The 20,674-nt window shown below is 42.3% G+C and overlaps 1 protein-coding gene across 1 annotated transcript; it reads right to left on the minus strand.

Annotated features, from left to right (window-relative positions):
• Positions 1–1,273: 1,273 nt before the first annotated feature.
• Positions 1,274–20,139, minus strand: LOC311369868 (uncharacterized protein). The gene is made up of 10 exons (XM_084488088.1): positions 20,078–20,139; positions 19,624–19,887; positions 15,936–16,022; positions 15,613–15,654; positions 14,826–15,054; positions 14,434–14,505; positions 12,146–12,181; positions 11,971–11,994; positions 11,078–11,421; positions 1,274–2,124 (listed from the first exon to the last, which is right to left on the minus strand). Exons 1-6 carry the CDS (start codon positions 20,130–20,132, stop codon positions 14,442–14,444), a joined length of 741 nt encoding a protein of 246 aa, XP_084344214.1. The 5' UTR covers positions 20,133–20,139; the 3' UTR covers positions 1,274–2,124; positions 11,078–11,421; positions 11,971–11,994; positions 12,146–12,181; positions 14,434–14,441.
• Between the last annotated feature and the right edge of the window lie 535 nt (positions 20,140–20,674).

Here is a 20,674-nt window from a genome sequence, read left to right on the forward strand (position 1 = left end):
AAATCATCCGTCGCCCTGGTATCCATTTCCACTGCTACGCTGACGACATCCAACTATACATTTCAACAAAATCCATCACCCCTGTAACCCACTCCATCCTGTCAAACTGCCTTTCGGAAATTAAAACCTGGATGCAAGAAAACTTTTTACAACTAAACTACGACAAATCTGATATGATCCTCATTGGTCCAAATTCCCTCACCCAAACAGCTCAAGATTTCCACCTCACTGTCAACAACTCCACACTGTCCCCCTCCCCCCTCTGCCGCAACCTTGGTATCATCTTCGACAATAACCTCAGCTTCAACCATCACATCAAACAAGTCACCAAAACAGCCTTCTTTCACCTCAAAAACATCTCCCGCCTCCGCCCGTCACTATCTTTCACTGCCGCCGAAACCCTGATCCACGCCTTCATTACATCCCGCCTCGACTACTGCAACAGCATTTTCTATGGTACAACCTCCAAACTCCTCCATAAACTCCAATACATTCAAAACTCCGCCGCCCGTCTTCTCACTCACACCCGTTCACGCGATCATATCACCCCTGTCCTCCAGAACCTCCACTGGCTCCCCGTCCCTCAGCGTATTCAATTCAAACTCCTCCTTCTCACCCACAAAGCCCTCCACAACCAGGCCCCCTCCTACCTCACTGACCTGCTCCACCACTACACCCCTCCCCGTCACCTCCGCTCCTCTGATGCCAACCTCCTCACTGTCCCTAAAACCAAGCACAGAACCTGGGGAGACAGAGCCTTCTCCGTTGCTGCCCCTACCCTCTGGAATTCCCTCCCCAAACACATCCGTGACTGCAATGACCTCATACTATTCAAATCACTACTCAAAACACACCTGTTCCATTCTGCCTATAATTCTTAACCACTACTTTCCTAATTCTGTTTTTGTTCTGTCTGACTCTGTGCTGTTCTATTTACAATGTATCTACTTTTCTGCGTTTTCTTGTGTTTCTGTGTTTTTAAATGTATTTTAATTACTTATTTTTCATCCTCATCTGTAAAGTGTCTTTGAGTGATTGAAAAGCGCTTCCAAATAAAATGTATTATTATTAGAAGACAAACAGAGGCCACCCACTACCCACTGTTTTGTAAACTGCTGCTTCTCCTAGTTTAATATTAATAGAGTTTACATCAAAATGTTCAGCTTCTTCTACTGTCACTCACATTTAGGCCTACATATCTGAGCGACTTATAGTCTTTAGTTATTGGTTTGAGAGTCATGCTCCCCGTACACATACTAGAATGTTCAGATTATAGAAGCAATCTGTAATTTCACATTTTGTACAACTTTTGGTTTACAATACATTCAAATTTTTGCAGTATGGCATGGTCCACCTTACCAATCACAGAATTCATTGTTTACACACCTTTTTTATCGAGTGAGATGGACAGGAAGGTATGGGAGAGAGAGGGGAGAACATGCAGCAAAAAACCACGGGCAGGAATCTAACCAGGTGTCAGCGGTAAGGACTGGGCCTTAATGGTACGAACTCTACCCGGTGAACCACCAGGGCGCCCCATTTATTCACACACACACACACACACACACACACACAAAATGTATACATCTGATCACGTCTCTCACTCACACACATCAAAATATTCTCTACTTTTATGATTAAAATGAAAAATGAACCATGGTTCATGTTATTAAATGGTATTTACAAAAAAAGAAAAAATAGGAATTTAAGATTAAGCCATGTAATCTATTAAAAAACATGATGAAACAATGTGCAACTCTATCCTCGAAATCTCTGGCGTGCGGCTTTACTGAGATGAACCCAAATACAGGATGACTCAAGTTAATTGCAACATCTTGTTTTAACATTAAGATGCCATGCTTAAACATTGTTTTAGCAGTGAGTCACAATCATTTAAGCGTCTGTTTGGCTTAAAGGCTGCTTCACCGTGTCCCAACTGTCCTTCACAACTGTGTGGTAATTCAAATAACACTAAGCTTCACAGAGCAAGCAGTGAGGCATTCTGCTCATTGATTGTTGACGCAAACTGAAGTGCAAAGGCTATACAGGCTATAACAGTAGCATTAGCTCGACAGAATGAGGAAGATTGAGGACAGGACAACAAAACAATATAAAAACAGCAAGCTATATGTAACCCTTGTCCCATGTAGTTAAATAATAAATCTAGAGTGGTTAATACAATAGGACTGGGCCTGGGCTCGTTGTAGGAAACTACAACTTTGATTCATATGTTAGTTAGATAATTTTAATAAATGACCACCACAACTGTATTTTAAAGGTAAAAGTATTCATTCAAGTATTTATTCACAAAATGAAATACTAGTTGAATGTATTTTAGGAAAAGAAACAAATAAAATCAGATGCACGGGATTCTCCAATTTACAACAATGCAAACTCAATGTACCACACACAATCAAATTAACAACACACTTTAAATGAGGTTAACCCGTTGCAGGCCTGTTATTTGATGCTTGTGTGCGGTGGGGCCTAAAAACTGTACTGGCCGCTTCACTCAACGTTGAGCTCAAAATAAAAGCATGTGCATGTGTAGGTCAGTACTCACGAAATCCAGGGGGTAATTAGTAGGGGCAGAAAGGGATTGGGGGATGATATTCTCACGATGATAATGGCAATGGCGGTGGCAATCCAAACACACACGTGGGCAATGGAGGTGGCGAAGTCACAAAGAAAGAAAACACAGAAACAGCAGGGCCATCTGCTGGAAACCCCTCTCTCTCCAACGTCCAGCTCCTTTAAGCATATTATCCAATGAGCCACAATATCAAACACTATTTCATATCGAACTAGCATTAGCTTTGCGTTAACTTAAGTCACAATACAAAACTACGATATGCGGGCACATTTAGCACAGAATGCTACCGCTAACTAGCACGTCGCTAACCGCGTTACACATCCAGTACTCTTCGTTACTATAACAGTTAGATATAGTACAATGGAGGCATACACATCGTATTCACCTTTTGCAGGTCACAAAGAAGTTTAAATCAGGACCACGAGTAGTCGACCTCACGATAAAACTTAACTGCTTCCCACAGTACGATGCCTCCTCGCTCCCGCTCTCAGGTCAGGTTTCTTTTTCTACATGTGCTCACTACTCCCCACACTAACCTGCTGCACTAGTCCCGCCCGTTACACGGTGAGACTTTATTCGGATTGGCTTGTGAGATCTTAATACAACCAAAGACAAAACAGAAATTAAATGATTTACGTGTGACAGGTAACAGGTTAAATTAAACATAAACACGGCTTCTTCCTCTTTTATATCCTGAATTCACAAATATTTTACAGACTTGAATAACTTAAAGACCTTTATATTAATTTATCTTTTAACTGTAAATAGTTTTATTAAACGTATTATATTTATGCTTTTAACTCGCACACATTTTAACCCATTTTATTATTATGAACTCTATTTATTTATGAACATTTAACACAGCATTTTATTATACTGTTAATTATTTTTTATGCTCTGTAACTTATGGTTTTTGTAACAGGGCTACACCCTCCCTCTTCTGAATGTGTAGATGTCCTCATCACACCTTTTGTCTCTCTTTAACTTGGAAGATTTTTGTACAGAGCTACACCCTCCCTCTTCTGAACGTGTAGATGTCCTCATCACACCTTTTGTCTCTCTTCAACTTGGAGTGTTTTTTGTTCTCCTCCTCCATGTACCTTTTGGATGTTTTGGACTTTTTCCTTGATTCGTTGTCTTGGTTTGGAGGGTTTAACTTGAGTTGGATGACCAGGTTTCTCATAAGTGAATCTCATAGATGGCTTTGGTTTTCTCAGGGATTTCCGGATTGTAGAAGACCTTTCACTTTCACTTCTAGCGCTTTTAGCAGCTTTATCACGTCTGGCTCTGTTTAACAGAGGTGAGCCTGCTCCCTCTTCTGAATCTTGCAAATCTTCCGCAGATTCAGTATATGTCTCTTGGACATAAGAGTGTGACAGAGGAGGTGCAGCACCTTCAGGCGGTTCCTCATACTCTGTTTCTGTAAGTTGTTGAATTTCTGCAGCTTCACAGTTTTCCTCTTCAAATTTGTCATCCTCTTCAGAGTTTTCACTTTCTTCAGAACTCTGACTCTGTTCATCCTCCACAGGTTGATTTATCATGTCTAATTGTTTCCTGACCTCATCCACATCAAAATCTGGAGGATTGTGGACAGTTTCAAACTCTGAGCCTGATGACTCTGTGTCACTTTCTTCAGACTTGGTTGATAGATGTTTCCGGGTAAGTTGAGCTCTTGTTACAGGTCTCCGAGCAGAGTTTGTATCATCTGATTGGTTAGACAACCTAACCATGTACCCGATGGGCAACAGGTGGTCTCGATGGAGAGTTTTTACCACACCTGTACCATGCTCTGGTTTGACCTTGTAAACAGGCAGATTAGGCAACTTCTCCACAACAACATATGGTGTTGATTTCCATCGATCTTGGAGTTTATGCTTGCCTTTTAGACCCAAATTCTGAATGAGAATTCTGTCACCTTTCTCCAAAGGTGAATCTCTCACACGGTGGTCATAGCGAGCTTTGTTTTTCAGATGACTCTTTGTAGCAGCGTCAGATGCCAGTTGGTAGGCTTTTTGTAACTCTTTCCTGATCCTGGCGACGTACTGTTGGTAAGAGGTTTCACTTTCACCATTTGGCGAGATCCCAAAACAGATGTCAATGGGTAACCTTGCCTCCCTTCCAAACATGAGATGATAAGGGGAGTATCCTGTGGAATCATTCTTGGTGCAATTGTATGCATGTACCAGGTGGGTGATATGTTGACTCCAACTTTGTTTCTTTACAGTGTCCAGGGTACCAAGCATTGCTAAAAGTGTTCTATTGAACCTTTCTGGTTGTGCGTCCCCTTGTGGGTGATAGGGGGATGTTCTTGACTTCCGAACCCCAAGCATGGACAAGAGTTCTTTGATCAGGTGACTTTCAAAATCTCGTCCTTGATCCGAGTGTATCCGTGCAGGTAGGCCGTAGTGCACAAAATACTTCTCCCACAATACTCTTGCAACGGTGATAGCCTTTTGATCTTTTGTAGCAAATGCTTGTGCGTAACGTGTATAATGGTCTGTCACTACCAACACATTAGCAACACCTCTAGAGTCAGGCTCTATCTGCAAAAAGTCAATACAGACTAAATCTAAAGGGCCATTACTTGTTATTTGATTCAAAGGCGAGGCATGCTGAGGGAGTGTCTTCCTGGAGATACATCTACCACAGGTTCGAATGTACTGCTCGACCTCAGCTGTCATTCGCGGCCAATAAAATCTGTCTGATCAGTTCGGTAGTGCGTTCCATTCCCATGTGTCCGCACTCATCATGTAGAGACCTTAACACCATTGGGCGGTATCTGGCTGGTAAGACAAGTTGTTTGATCTGTTTTCCGCATGTTTTTTCTTTTACTCTGTAGAGTAATCCATCCTGTAATTCCAACTTTCGGCTTTCGCGTAAGAGCAACACAGTCTCAGGTGAATCATTTTTTGAGCGTGTCAGCCCTTTATTCATTTCCAGTGCCTTCTTTAATGGCCCAATTGTTGGGTCCATGTCTTGTGATGCCTGGATATCTTTCAGACTTAGCTGATCCAGCACGTTCATGCTAAGGTTCACTGGGAACACATAAGCTTCTGGTACAGCTGCAGCAGGAGCTCCCAACTGGTCCACCAATCTGTCGGGCACATCAGCCTCTCCACTGATGCAGGCTCGCTTGCAGAGGGCTTTGATGCCAGCAGGTGGGACACTAGTCCACTCTTTAGCCTCCTCTGGAGAGTATTGTCGAGACAACAAGTCAGCATCGATATTTTGCCTCCCAGGTCGATATTGGATGGTGAACTCGTAGGTGGCAAGGGCAGCGAGCCAACGATGTCCGACTGCACTGAGTTTGGCAGAGGTCAACACATATGTTAATGGGTTGTTGTCAGTTCTTACAGTAAACTTAGCTCCATACAAGTAATCGTGAAACTTGTCCACGACAGCCCATTTTAATGCCAGAAATTCCAATTGATGGACTGGATAGTTGTGCTCTGAGTCTTTAAGCTTCCGACTGGCGAAAGCTACTGGTCTGAGGCCCTCAGGATATTCCTGGTTCAGGACAGCGCCTAGGCCATTCATACTGGCGTCCACATGTAAGATGTACGTCTTAGTGGGGTCAGCGAATGCTAACACTGGGGCATTGATCAAACAGTCACGGATACGCTCAAAAGCGGCCTGGCAGGCCTGAGTCCACCGTTCTCCGAAAAGCTCTGATGGCTTGAAATAGACTTTGCTTGGGTCGACACTCTTTTTGAAATTGGGGTCTTTCCAAGTGGGGGCATAACCCTTGGTGAGCTCAGAAAGAGGACGGACAATGGCAGAGTAATTTGCAATGAACCTTCGATAGTAACTGCAAAATCCGAGGAAAGACTTCAAAGGTTTCAGGTGAGTGGGCTCTTTCCAATGCTTGACTACTTCCACTTTGTCTGGATCAGTAGCTATTCCATTAGCAGAAACGATGTGACCCACATACTTAACCTCAGGCTGGCAGAATTGACATTTGTCAATAGAAACCTTCAATCCGACCTCCTCTAGTCGATCCAGTACCTTGAAAAGACGTTGCTCATGCTCTTCAAGTGTCTTGCCGAAAATGATGATATCATCCAAGTACACAAGAGCTTCCAGAAGATGCATATCACCAACAGCTTTTTCCATTAAGCGCTGAAACGTTGCCGGCGCTCCTGTGATTCCTTGTGGCATGCGCTCAAATTGATAGAAACCAAGAGGGCAAATGAACGCTGTCTTCTCTTTGTCCTCCGGAGCCATCTCTATCTGGTAATAGCCACTGCGCAGATCTAGGACTGAGAACCATTGGCTGCCGGATAGAGAATCCAAGGCGTCGTCAATGCGTGGCATTGTGTACTGGTCTGGTGTGGTGCGGTTGTTCAGTGTTCTGTAATCGATACAGATTCTTATACTCCCGTTCTTTTTGCGAACTACAACGATCGGTGAGGCGTATGGGCTACGGGACTCTGTGATAATTCCAGCTGCCAGCAGTTGTTGTATGTGCCGCCGCACATCGTCTATGTCTGCAGGGGCTAGTCTCCTTGACCTTTCCCTGAAGGGTCTGGGGTCATTCAGGCGTATGTGGTGTTCAACACCCTTTGCACGACCAACCTCCCACTCATGCAGTGAGAAAACATTCCGCCTCTCAGCTAACTTCAGCTGAAGCTGACTCTTCCACTCTTTGGGAATGGGAGAGTCTCCGAAATTAAAGAGACTTGGGTCTATGGTTTCAGCTGTGAGGTCGGAAGGCCTGACTGGGGTAACTGTGTCCACAGCATACATCTCAGCAACAACGGTCCCAACTGGGATTGAAGTTGTCTTTTTGGACTCATTCTGAATGAGGACAGTGAAACTGTTGTTGTCTATGTCGGCGTCTGAGAGCACACCAGGCTGTACCAGCAAACCGGTGGGGAGCAACTGGTCAGTGGGTGCATCAATCAGTACAAGATCTTTGGACGAGGCACTCTGTCTTTCCACTTTGCACGTTGCATAGTACTTTGCACCTGGAGCAATGGAGAGTGAACCGGGTCCTTTCCACTTTATCTGTCCCAAGACTTCATTTTTTGTTGACTGCTCTTGTGCTTTAACAGGGGCATAAACAGACTGAATTCTCATGGAGTACACAGTGTTCTCGTCACCTTTTGTCTTCGCCAGTTCCCATAGGCGGCGGAACAGAGATGTGTTGGTTCCAACCAGCACAGGGGTTTGTTGTTGGTTTCTTGGCTCAGGACAAACCAAGGCAAGCACTTCTACTCGTCCCGTCACACCAGTGATCTCTTCTGAAAACTCCATCTCAACAACAACATATCCTTTGTAAGGATACTCAGTGTCAGCAAGGCCCCAGAGTCCAAGGCCAGAGAGGGGTTTTATTGGGACATCAAGTAAGTGTTTGTTATACCAGCTTTCAAAGATGATAGTCACATTAGACCCACTGTCGATGAGAGCATCGCAGACTACATCATTAACTTTGATGGTGTGAATAAATGATGGACCTACAAGACCTTCAGGTAAGTCAGTGTTCTCTGGGACTTCAACCTTATTGGTTCTAGCTACACAGTGTTCTTCAGCTGCAGGCTGCGGGTTCTCTTTGTGGGAAAGAGGGGAAACACGTGCCAAGCGTATGAGCTTTCTAATGACTTTCTGAAGATTCTCAGGGGCAGTACATCTGATGTGTATTTCACTGCCATTACACTCATTTTACTTTCTAGTGCTTTCACTTGTTTCCTTAGTGATTGCAGTTCACTCTGTGACTCATTTCTCTGTTTTTGTTTCTCTGTAAGACCGTTAAAGGACTCATCAGATGGTGGCTGAGGTTGTGGGTTTGTTCTCTGCTCTAACTGCGCTCTCAATTCTTGAATCCGAGCTTGCAGTTCACTCCTAGAGACTGATTCAGGTTCTTTCTCTTTTTCAGCTTGGACGGTGCGTACACGCTGAGGACGCAGGTGTGACACTTGGCTTTGTCTGGCTGACTGGCGACCTTCCTCTTCCATCACTTCTCTTAACAGGTTCAAGAATGTAGGGGGATTACTACTCCGCTCCCTAATTTTCAACTGTAGCAACATGAGTTCAGAGGTGGACCCTCTAAGAAGCTGCTCTAAACGAGTGCTGTTGGCAGCGCTAACAGGTAAGCCACCTCCTTGTACTACTTTGACAAGAGATCTCTCTACTCTTCGTAGGAACTCAGACAGACGCTCACCAGGCTGTTGGTGGAGGGCTCTGAACGACAGATATAGTTCTTCTGAGGACTCTACTGTACCAAAAATGCTCTCTATAGCCTCTATGTACTCACGTGGGCTAGCATCAGGTTGAGTCAGGCGCACAGCTTGAATGATCTCAAAGGCGGGCCCTTTGAGACTTTCCAGTATCCGACGTCGTTTCTCTTTGTCTGAGCACTCACCTTCCTCTACTAAGAGTGTTGCTTGCTCCAACCAGTTGTCTAAGGTCTCTTCTCCAGTGGGAGTGGGACTGATCCCGGAGAATGTCCGCAGACGTCTGTATGGGTGACTGTCAGATTGTTTGTTTGTTCTGCTCATAACATCACCGACTGCACGGATGATGTCTTCAGGGTTGCTGTTACTTTCTTTGGTGGGGGAACGTAGACTTTGGATGTCCTCCAAGGTTCTCCCTTCACTCTGCAAAAAGGTAAGTAGCTTCTCTTCAAAGTTATCAAGCTGAGGCTCTGTGTAGCAGACAGTTTTCCAACTACTTCCTCCACTTATAGGCATTATCTCAGGTGGGATTTTAGAGGGGTCGATCTCTTCACGACACTCACATAACACCATCAGAGATTGCTGTTGATGGTGAAACATTTTGCCCCTAACTCTAACTCTTCCCCAAGCTTTGATGGTCCCTGCTGTTTCTTCAATGTCTTCTCTTGAAACACCTTCAGGCACTCCATGTAACAGGAAGGCATGCTTTAAATCTACAGATTCTCCTTTGCACCAGTTAATTAGCTCACGTTGTGATGGACTGTTTGCTAGGACTGCCATTGTTGTACTTTACTTTAATTACTTCTAGTTACTGTTAGCACGTTACTTTAAATAAATGCTCTTAAAGTTGTGGGGTCATGTTACTTTTGCTTGTCTCATTTATTTTAGTTTAATAAATCCCAGCGGGGCCTCCATTTTATGTAACCCTTGTCCCATGTAGTTAAATAATAAATCTAGAGTGGTTAATACAATAGGACTGGGCCTGGGCTCGTTGTAGGAAACTACAACTTTGATTCATATGTTAGTTAGATAATTTTAATAAATGACCACCACAACTGTATTTTAAAGGTAAAAGTATTCATTCAAGTATTTATTCACAAAATGAAATACTAGTTGAATGTATTTTAGGAAAAGAAACAAATAAAATCAGATGCACGGGATTCTCCAATTTACAACAATGCAAACTCAATGTACCACACACAATCAAATTAACAACACACTTTAAATGAGGTTAACCCGTTGCAGGCCTGTTATTTGATGCTTGTGTGCGGTGGGGCCTAAAAACTGTACTGGCCGCTTCACTCAACGTTGAGCTCAAAATAAAAGCATGTGCATGTGTAGGTCAGTACTCACGAAATCCAGGGGGTAATTAGTAGGGGCAGAAAGGGATTGGGGGATGATATTCTCACGATGATAATGGCAATGGCGGTGGCAATCCAAACACACACGCGGGCAATGGAGGTGGCGAAGTCACAAAGAAAGAAAACACAGAAACAGCAGGGCCATCTGCTGGAAACCCCTCTCTCTCCAACGTCCAGCTCCTTTAAGCATATTATCCAATGAGCCACAATATCAAACACTATTTCATATCGAACTAGCATTAGCTTTGCGTTAACTTAAGTCACAATACAAAACTACGATATGCGGGCACATTTAGCACAGAATGCTACCGCTAACTAGCACGTCGCTAACCGCGTTACACATCCAGTACTCTTCGTTACTATAACAGTTAGATATAGTACAATGGAGGCATACACATCGTATTCACCTTTTGCAGGTCACAAAGAAGTTTAAATCAGGACCACGAGTAGTCGACCTCACGATAAAACTTAACTGCTTCCCACAGTACGATGCCTCCTCGCTCCCGCTCTCAGGTCAGGTTTCTTTTTCTACATGTGCTCACTACTCCCCACACTAACCTGCTGCACTAGTCCCGCCCGTTACACGGTGAGACTTTATTCGGATTGGCTTGTGAGATCTTAATACAACCAAAGACAAAACAGAAATTAAATGATTTACGTGTGACAGGTAACAGGTTAAATTAAACATAAACACGGCTTCTTCCTCTTTTATATCCTGAATTCACAAATATTTTACAGACTTGAATAACTTAAAGACCTTTATATTAATTTATCTTTTAACTGTAAATAGTTTTATTAAACGTATTATATTTATGCTTTTAACTCGCACACATTTTAACCCATTTTATTATTATGAACTCTATTTATTTATGAACATTTAACACAGCATTTTATTATACTGTTAATTATTTTTTATGCTCTGTAACTTATGGTTTTTGTAACAGGGCTACATATATAAATACATTTAAAAATCCAAAGCGTCGCACATACTTTGTAACAAAGGCCAATTCACTCTGCCTGTGTGGAAAACAGGAAATCATTGTCCACTTTCAGCTAGGACCACGCGTGTGTCGCAGCAGACATCCATGGGTCTGATCTTTGTTGGCTAGTTGACAGATGATTCCGTGAGTGCAGTGACCTCATGGTTCTTGAGAGAAACATGGAGTGGTCTGCAGTCCCATCAACGTGTTCCAGGTCTTTGACATGCAGAGGAGGCCTAGTAGACAGTAACACTCACTTTGGAAGACTACTTTCAATCATTCGTTTTCCCCATTCCTTTTTTCCACATCCGGGGCTGTGAAAGACATACAAACACATGCAATTAACACTAAAGGCCACTGGACATTAAATACGTAATCACGTTATTACTTAATTTCCATGTTTGGATCATTCAACAACTTGTTTGAATTATCCAATTCAAACAAGTTGTTGTTTACAATAGAAGATAAGCTATTTCAAGCTAGCGCCAGTCTAATTATATATATTTTTTGAAGATTTGTTTTTGCATTTTTTCAGCTTTATTATAGAGAGAGATAGAGTGGAAAGTGTGGAAGTCAGAGGGGAAGACATGCAGTAAATGACCCAGGTCGGATTCCATCCTGGGTCTCTGCGATTAGGACTGTGCCTATATGGTATGCGCCTTAGCCCAGTGCCCAATTTAACTAGAGATTTCTCTACACTGCTGCAGAGCTGTTTAATAATTTCATGTTATACCACCTTGTTCTTTCACAGTGGATAACAAACATGTTCATGCTCTGTAATACGTTAAAAAAAAAAGATTTCAAACAATAATTGAATTGCCTTCTTTACTGTTTCTAATGTCACGAAGATCCCTGAGACTCACCGGGTGGCGTCACCATGGGTTCACCTGCGGCAGGAAGGGGCAGAAATAACATTGTGAATGACGGTTGCTATGGTTAATGACAGCTTACAAAGTGACAAAATATGAATTGAATGTTTAAGCATAAGATATGTATCATTCATTCATCTTTTTTTCTTTGGTTTCCGGGACGACTGACCTTCACTGGGTTGATCTTCTTTTTTCCCATTAGCAGCTGAGGAGAAACCACATTAAAAAAAAATTATACCAAAACAAACATTTTATATATATATATATCTTTTTTTGTTAGCTCATTAGCATCTAGCTCCACCGTGAAGTGCGTAGCGCCCGCTAGGGCTGACCGATGTACCGAATTCAAACCGACATCGCGATGTAATAGAACGCAAATAATAAAAAATCTTATTTACGAGTCGTCAAGTCGTATTTACTTTTCTTTTACATTTCAATAGATGAATAAAGATGTTATAATATAAATTCATGCATCAATTCATCTCAACACATAAACCTGGCCTAAAGGAAAGATCAGTTTATACGTTGACTGCTTCCAATGTTGTGTTGTTCATACCATAGAATGATTTATTGCTTGTTTAGTGAATAACACAGAACATAAGGAACTTTAAAATTAAAAATCACATACCAAATCGCAATTGCAATATTGGTCAGAATAATCGCAATTACGATTCTTTCCCCAAACCGTTCAGTCCGCCCACCTACGCTTTCACATTTGGCAAAAGGAGCTGGCGCTCAGAAAAAGAGGCTACGTGGACACGGCAGAATTCTTCTTGCACATTTACAAATGGGTCACAATGGCCATAACATGAATATTGGCTAATGTTTCTATATCTTTCAACCAGGTGACTTATTAACCACGGTGAAGGTTGTGTCAACCTTCCCAGTTGTGTCATTTGAGAAAGTTAGTTTTTGCCTCACCTGTAGTATTAGTTATTTGATTAATTTCAGTTAATTTTAAGTTAGTTATTTCAAGCTAGTGGTGCTAAATGTAACCTTTTCTTTGCTATGCGCTCCTAAACGTGACCTCCTGCAGTGTCCGTTTTGTCATTTGGTCCTAGGTCAAGTGGAAACAATACATTTTGGAACCAAAGCTGAGGAGAAACCACAGAAAAAAGAAGATGGCATTATTTTACCGTGACAGTGGAAAGAATGACCACTGTCCTACAGGTATCAACATGAGCCGGTCTGAAAAGTTTGCCTTTTGTCCAGGACTTGATGTTATGGAGTCCATTTTGTTTTCATTACAAATATACGTTGGAAAATAACATTTCATGGACATGCTCTTATACACATACAGCTGTCATAGAAAGCCCGGTGTGGCTCTGGAAGTCGCAAACTTCCATGAAGGAATAGTCCAAATCAGGAACCCAAAGTGTAATACTACACAACCACATGGTTAAACCAAGGCCCTGGGATGACCTGAACATCGCCAACAGGCACTAATTAAACAAATGGGATTGGGGGTTCTCTAGAATCTAGTGTGTTGTATGAGTCTAACAGTAAAAGTATTTATTAAAGAAGGCATTCAAATCATGCAATCACGAGTCGGTTCAAGAAGCAAGTCAGACAGTTCAAAGGTGGTTTGTGGTTTGGATCACTCTATGTGTGAGCAGTGGTCAGAATTGGTGTTAGCTCTAATACTGTGTCAGGTCCAATGAGGTAATAATGTGAGCTTTAATATGGTGTAATTAGTTAATAGATTAATTGACATCAATGTGTAGGTTGCTTGTTCTTATTATTACGGAGGGGCTTTCTCGTGATTCTCATTTGAGTTTAGACAGCTATTTGGAACCTGCTTTACTCAGATTGGTCCCTGAGAATCTTACTTAGAAAAAAGCTAAGGTTTATATATATTATATATGTATATATATATATAGGACTCTCACTGACCGTCCTATATATATATATATATATCCTATATCCTATATATATATATATATATATATAGGACTGTCAGTGAGAGTCACCCTTTGACCTTTCTTCACTTTCATTCTGATAGCATACAGGCAAGATAATGATTATACTTTCTTTATGTAGTATATAGTAATTATTTACTTTAAACATGCAGTACATTTCTCCCATAGCTCATTCAATAAATTGTATTCAGCAAGTATTTATTTTATGTCCTTATTTGAATCAAGACTTTTTATTTACTACAGAAAATATTCAACTGAATCCCTGTCCTCCAGCCAGGTATTTTGACCAAAATATTTAATTTTTACATATGACCCTATTGAATTATTCTACTTTTATCTATTGTGTGCGTCTCATTCATTCGTCTTAATGTGTTTTTTTCTTTGGTTGATCTGTCCATCATACATCTGAGTCAGTTGGACACCCTCACTTGTGATGTCAGTAAAGGCTTGTTTTGAAACGGCTTGTTTTGAAACGGTTCAATTGCTTTCTTTACTGTTCTTCATTGGTTCTAATGTCACGAAGATCCCCGAGACTCACCAGGTTGTTCAGGCAGGAGACTCTCGAGTTCTGGAAACAATTAGAAATAACATCTTTAGTGGATTACTGTTGCTATGGCAAAGGCTTAGGGTATGCTTGTAGAGCTGCACTTTACACTTTCCTGAGCGGGCTAGTGAAGCTGGTTTCGTATTGGGAATACACATCACACAATAATCGTTAATCCCTACCATATCGTCAATTGAATGTTGAATATTAAGCTAACTTTGGCCTGGTCACCTCCGCTATGCTATACGCTATGTAATGAAAGAATACATCAAAGTGAAAATATCATATTTTGGCAACAGTAGAATAATATTATAACAATATGTACCTTTTGTCTACAGTTTATAATCATCAGCATTATAAGCATTTTGTTTTTTCTTGGTAACTACGGTGACTGACCTGCGACTCCATTGGCTGGTTGGACTGGAACAGCTGGTTGGACTGGAACAGCTGGTTGGACTGGAACAGCTGGTTGGACTGGAACAGCTGGTTGGACTGGAACAGCTGGTTGGACTGGAACAGCTGGTTGGACTGGAACAGCTGTTTGGACTGGAACAGCTGGTTGGACTAGATTGACAAGGACTGGATCGGCAGGCTGGACTGGTTTCTTGTAAAAAGCTGAGGAGAAACCAAAGAACAAGTTTACGTCATTATTTTACCGTGACGGTGGTAAGAATGACCATCCTCTCACAGGCATCAACTTGAGCCGGACGGTCAGTGGCGGTTTTAGGTACGGGTGATGCGGGCAGCCGCCCGGGGCGGCATTACAGGGGGGGGGGCGTCACGAGCACACGAAAAAAAAAAAGATCAGCGCATTTTCTACTATCGATCATACCCCCCCCCCCCCCCCCCATCAACAATTCCGCCAGACCGGACCGCAATCGCAAGCCCCCCCCCCGTCAACAACTCTGCCAGATCGCAACCGCGCGCCCCCCCCCCCCCCCGTCAACAACTGTCCGGGGGGGGCGCATGGAGGGGGTCTCGCACGGGGCGCAATTCAATGTAGAACCGCTACTGCGGATGGTGGTCTGGAAAGCTTGCCTTTTGTCCAGGACTGGATGTTGTGGAGTCCATTTTGTTTTCATTACAAATATACGTTGGAAAATAACATTTCATGGACATGCTCTAGATCATAAACATAGGGTGTAGATATACATTTGACCAAAAAACACTCACGTATCCACTTCTTTAGACGTATGGAAAATGGATGCTCTGGACCTGGGTCAGGAAGAAAACTTAGGTCAATATTGCGGACACTTAACACTGTGTTCAAGCATTCTAAGCCTATCCATTTGACAGATATTTGGCCCTCCATGTAGTTATTTTATTTTGCTATGTTCGAATCAATATATATATGCAACTCTATAAATAGATGTATGTATATATTTTTCTATATATATATATATATAGCAATATATAAAGCTATCGATAGATAAATCTCAAGACTATATATCTTTCTTGCGAGAGACCTTGAAAAAGTTGATTGAAAAGATACTTACAGAACTTCACCAGAGCAATTACGGCAATTAGAGCAACAATGGATAACATGGTAAGAATTATTCCGAAAATCGCCCCACCATTTAAACCTGCAACGGTGAAAATTAAAATAAACATTAAAGGTACCATCACGGCATCAACATGCTCACACACACAACGTTAATCCTTTGTCTCAACCTGCAACCTTTGCAATAACACACACTTTGATCCGTGACCCAGCAGCATGTAAGTCAGGCTTCTTTGTGTTTCTTTACATGTGAATAGCACAATCTAAATCAAAGTAACAGACCTTATCCATCTAGCGGCCAGATACGAAGAGGACTACTGGAAACATGCTAGGCGGTCCCTTAACATATTGACCGGCCTAGCAACCGTAACGCATTTAGAAGGCAACGGGACTAGAGGTGATCAATGAACGAGCTGCTAATGTGATCCTCTCTGTTCAAAGCAGTTAGCTGACCACCTTAGTAAGCAACCTTATGAAGAGTCAAAAGTGCCCAATAGCCCATTGGCACACTCATATGTCTTTGGCCATGAAGTAAGACAAGCTAAATGGAAATAAACTGTTGTGCATTTCATTTAGTGGAAAAACGTATATAAATAGATCTTGGTATTGTTAATTGTTAACTTTGTATTGTTAACTTTGTATTGTTGATTGTGTTTGCATCGCACTGTTGCTTACCAGTTGTAATTCAAAATACATCAAGCATGGTTCATTTCACTGATTCCTAACCGACTGTCCCAACCGACTAAACTGTCAAACAAACTGATCATTGAAATAAGGAGGGAGGTTTGCGTTCATTTCCAGGTAGAATAAGGCTACTATGGACAAGACTTCTAACGTTAGCCCTGGTGGGGACAGGAGAATACCCCATGAGAATGTTCACTAGTGTCAAGCCTATAGTTTGGCCCTCATTTTGTTTTATACTGAGAGTTTGGATGTATGAACAGGCTAGGGTTCAGCCTAACACAGAAACAAAAAACGCCTGTTTAATTGACTTATTGGAGAAGTGATAATGTTTGCACATTGCCTAAACAATGCCTTCTGGTTAGATTGCACGTGCTATTAAGAAACAAATGCACAAAACCTATCCGATCCTATTGATTGCAAAAGTCAAGGTGCGCAGATTCCACACTCTGACACGTGTGTGTGTGTGTGTGTGTGTGTGTGTGTATTTCTTATGCAATTCTACATTTCAAAATACTAATTGAGAGTAAACCTACCACTTCCCAAATCCTATTCTACAAATTAAAGCCTTTGCAACACAATTACCTTTATACCACCCTTCAGTGTTGACATACCTGGTACTGGTTTATAGAGTGGATTGTCCATGGGCATGCTGGTGTTGCTGGTCCTCACCGGCGGCTGGGTCGTTATACTGGGCGTCGGAGGGGGCCCTGGTCAGGTGAAAAGAACACAAGAACATAAATGAGGTCTTCCCTTTGCTGTTTATCTCTACACCCCCCAGACCATTAAAAAAAAACTTTCAGGGCTCACTACAACATTTCCCACTAGTAGCATTTGTGCCCCCAACATTTCTATTTCAATTCAAAAAAATAATGAATTGCGTAGGTGGTCGTTTTCTTGCCAGTGCGTAAATCTGCGTCTGTCTGTCTGCAGTCTAGAGCCCTGTCACTTTTCATATATTTTCCTATGCATATTGTGGCAACCCGGCTCAGTCCCAATCAACGTGATGCAGAGCACCTGAGGAGCCGGGATGAAGCAGGCTTAAAAGGCAGGCTTCCACACCCATTCAGGGCTCTCTCTTGGCTGGAGTGGAAGGAGAGTCCAGCCGTTGTGGCTGTGCCACCCGATCATCTTTTAGTTATTTTTACAAGGAAGACTTTAAGTTTGATTAAACGTGCCGTTGTGGCTTTAACATCTAAGATTTGTGTGCTGATTGAAGCAAGGCGGGTTCACTCCCCGAGGCGGGTTACCACAATATTTGCGAACTGATGGTAAAGGTTAGGTTAGCTTTCGTCCGAATATTCCGGCACTGCCAATGCAATCCAGCCGTAAGATATGGGCCGATTTGTTTTATTACCCTAATGCCCCAGGCCATTCGTTTTGCCAATTTCTTTCGGCTATTTCATGTTTCCTTAAAGTGTAAGTCTGGTGAAAATTTAACCCAGGGTCTATTTCTGCATGAAAACAGCTCAAATAAGCCATCAAGACATTTTTTTAGCTCATCAACTAGTATCTTTACAGCCCAAATGGCTAATAGTGCATTGGCTAGGGGCGGTGCACCAAACGCCTCCAAATCAGCATTTTTTAACCACTAATATTGCTCAGAATAGCACCAAACCGCTGCAGTAGCATGACTAGGGTCCCTACACATGAAACAAAGCACCAACAATGTAGTTAGTGAACCCAGAGTTTATTTAAAAATGAGATAAGCCCCCATTTGTTTGGGCTCAGGTCAATAAATGGAACACGCACACGCACATAGTTACTAATGACTTTAACATCATAAGTCCTGTATGTTAAGTAAGTAAATTTTTCATTCATTTTGATTCGGAGCCAAAATTAATTTAGAAAACCGAAAAAAAGGCAAAGGTACAAGATTGTACAATATTTGTGAGATTATTATAGTGTTTATATTGTTAATAAAGGTGTGTGTGTGTGTGTGTGTGTGTGTGTGTGTGTGTGTGTGTGTGTGTGTGTGTGTGTGTGTGTGTGTGTGTGTGTGTGTGTGTGTGTGTGTGTGTGTGTGTGTGTGTGTGTGTGTGTGTGTGTGTGTGTAATGTTTCATATAGTGTATATAGTGTCGTAGTCAACATGGTACAGTGCTTTGTTATGGTGTGTTCCAGATGCCTCGGACACCAGCCTTCCAAGTTGCACTTGTGACGTCATTTCCTGTCTCGTAGCATTTATAGCGTTGTCTTTGTGATCGTGTCATGTCATTGGCTAGTCATTGTTATTGTTAGCTACATTAGCCTCTTTAGAAAACCAGCTCGAAAACAAACAACACAACTAAGACACAGAAGATGATTATGATGATTATTTAAGGCAGCAACGTTACTCGTTTATAATACATGTGAATTCAGTTATGTATTCATTCACCATTATGTATTCCTACCATTTATGCTATCCAAATTACTATATAGCACTGCTATACTATTTATAGTATTTATTTACCTGTAATACTCACTGCAGCATGATAACAACATGATTAGTACAACTCATGTCAGCTACCTTATTAGCAGCCAGCCTGCAAAATTCACCTCAACCCTGTATGTCTTCTCCTTCATACTGGCCCTGACAGAACCCTCAACCCTGTATGTCTTCTCCTTCATACCGGCCCTGACAGAACCCTCAACCCTGTATGTCTTCTCCTTCATACTGGCCCTGACAGAACCCTCAACCCTGTATGTCTTCTCCTTCATACTGGCCCTGACAGAACCCTCAACCCTGTATGTCTTCTCCTTCATACTGACCCTGACAGAACCGTGTGTGTGTGTGTGTGTGTGTGTGTGTGTGTGTGTGTGTGTGTGTGTGTGTGTGTGTGTGTGTGTGTGTGTGTGTGTGTGTGTGTGTGTGTGTGTGTGTGTGTGTGTGTGTATTTCTTATGCAATCCTACATTTCAAAATACTAATTGAGAGTAAACCTACCACTTCCCAAATCCTATTCTACAAATTAAAGCCTTTGCAACACAATTACCTTTATACCACCCTTCAGTGTTGACATACCTGGTACTGGTTTATAGAGTGGATTGTCCATGGGCATGCTGGTGTTGCTGGTCCTCACACGGGTGATCAGCCTGCAGAAGAACTTCTCAGGGGTATCAGAACTGTTCATATTCTTCAGCTGATCACCCACGGTCCACTCTCCTTCGTCTTTCTTCCATTCGTAGGAGACCGGTCCCAGATCCTTGGTTTCAGCGGTACACTTCAGAGCACAACTGACGTCACACAGCGGCGGCTGGGTCGTTATACTGGGCGTCGGAGGGGGCCCTGGTCAGGTGAAAAGAACACAAGAACAGAAATTAGGTCTTCCCTTTGCTGTTTATCTCTACACCCCCCAGACCTTTAAAAAAAACTTTCAGGGCTCACTACAACATTTCCCACTAGTAGCATTTGTGCCCCCAACATTTTCATTTCAATTCTAAAAAATAATGTATTGCGTAGGTGGTCGTTTTCTTGCCAGTGCGTAAATCTGTGTCTGTCTGTCTGCAGTCTAGAGCCCTGTCACTTTTCATATAGTTGCCTATGTATATATGCAAACTGATGGTAAATATTAGGTTAGCTTTCGTCCGAATATCCCAACACTGCCAATGCAATCCCGCCGTAAGATATGGGCTGATTTGTTTTATTACCCTAATGCCCCAGGCCATTCGTTTTGCCAATTTCTTTCGGCTATTTCATGTTTCCTTAAAGTGTAAGTCCAGCGAAAATTTAACCCAGGGTCTATTTCTGCATGACAACAGATAAAATAAGCCATCGAGACATTTTTTTTGTTGAACCTGTATCTTTACAGCCCAAATGGCTAATAGTGCATTGGCTAGGGGCCGTGCACCAAACGCCTACAAATCAGTATTTTTTAACCACTAATATTGCTCAGAATAGCACCAAACCTCTGCAGTAGCATGACTAGCAGTAGCGGGGGGGGGGGGGGGGGGGGCTGCAGCCAGCCTGCAAAATTCACCTCAACCCTGTATGTCTTCTCCTTCATACTGGCCCTGAGTGACTAGTGACTTGTAGTGATTTTCACCCCTTTGGACTTTTCATCATCTCTAAAAAA

This window comes from Micromesistius poutassou, assembly GCF_964030765.1.
Source record: "Micromesistius poutassou genome assembly, chromosome: 24".
NCBI lineage: Eukaryota > Metazoa > Chordata > Actinopteri > Gadiformes > Gadidae > Micromesistius > Micromesistius poutassou.

What these genes read in the sequence shown, in the direction of transcription:
- LOC311369868 (XM_084488088.1), bottom strand. Translation starts at nt 20,132, where the DNA reads ATGAAAAGTGACAGGGCTCTAGACTGCAGACAGACAGACACAGATTTA. An exon ending in ACTCTATAAACCAGTACCAG is followed by an intron (nt 16,023 to 19,623) that starts GTATGTCAACAC and finishes TCACCGTTGCAG; the next exon opens with GTTTAAATGGTGGGGCGATT. An exon ending in AATTGCTCTGGTGAAGTTCT is followed by an intron (nt 15,655 to 15,935) that starts GTAAGTATCTTT and finishes TTCCTGACCCAG; the next exon opens with GTCCAGAGCATCCATTTTCC.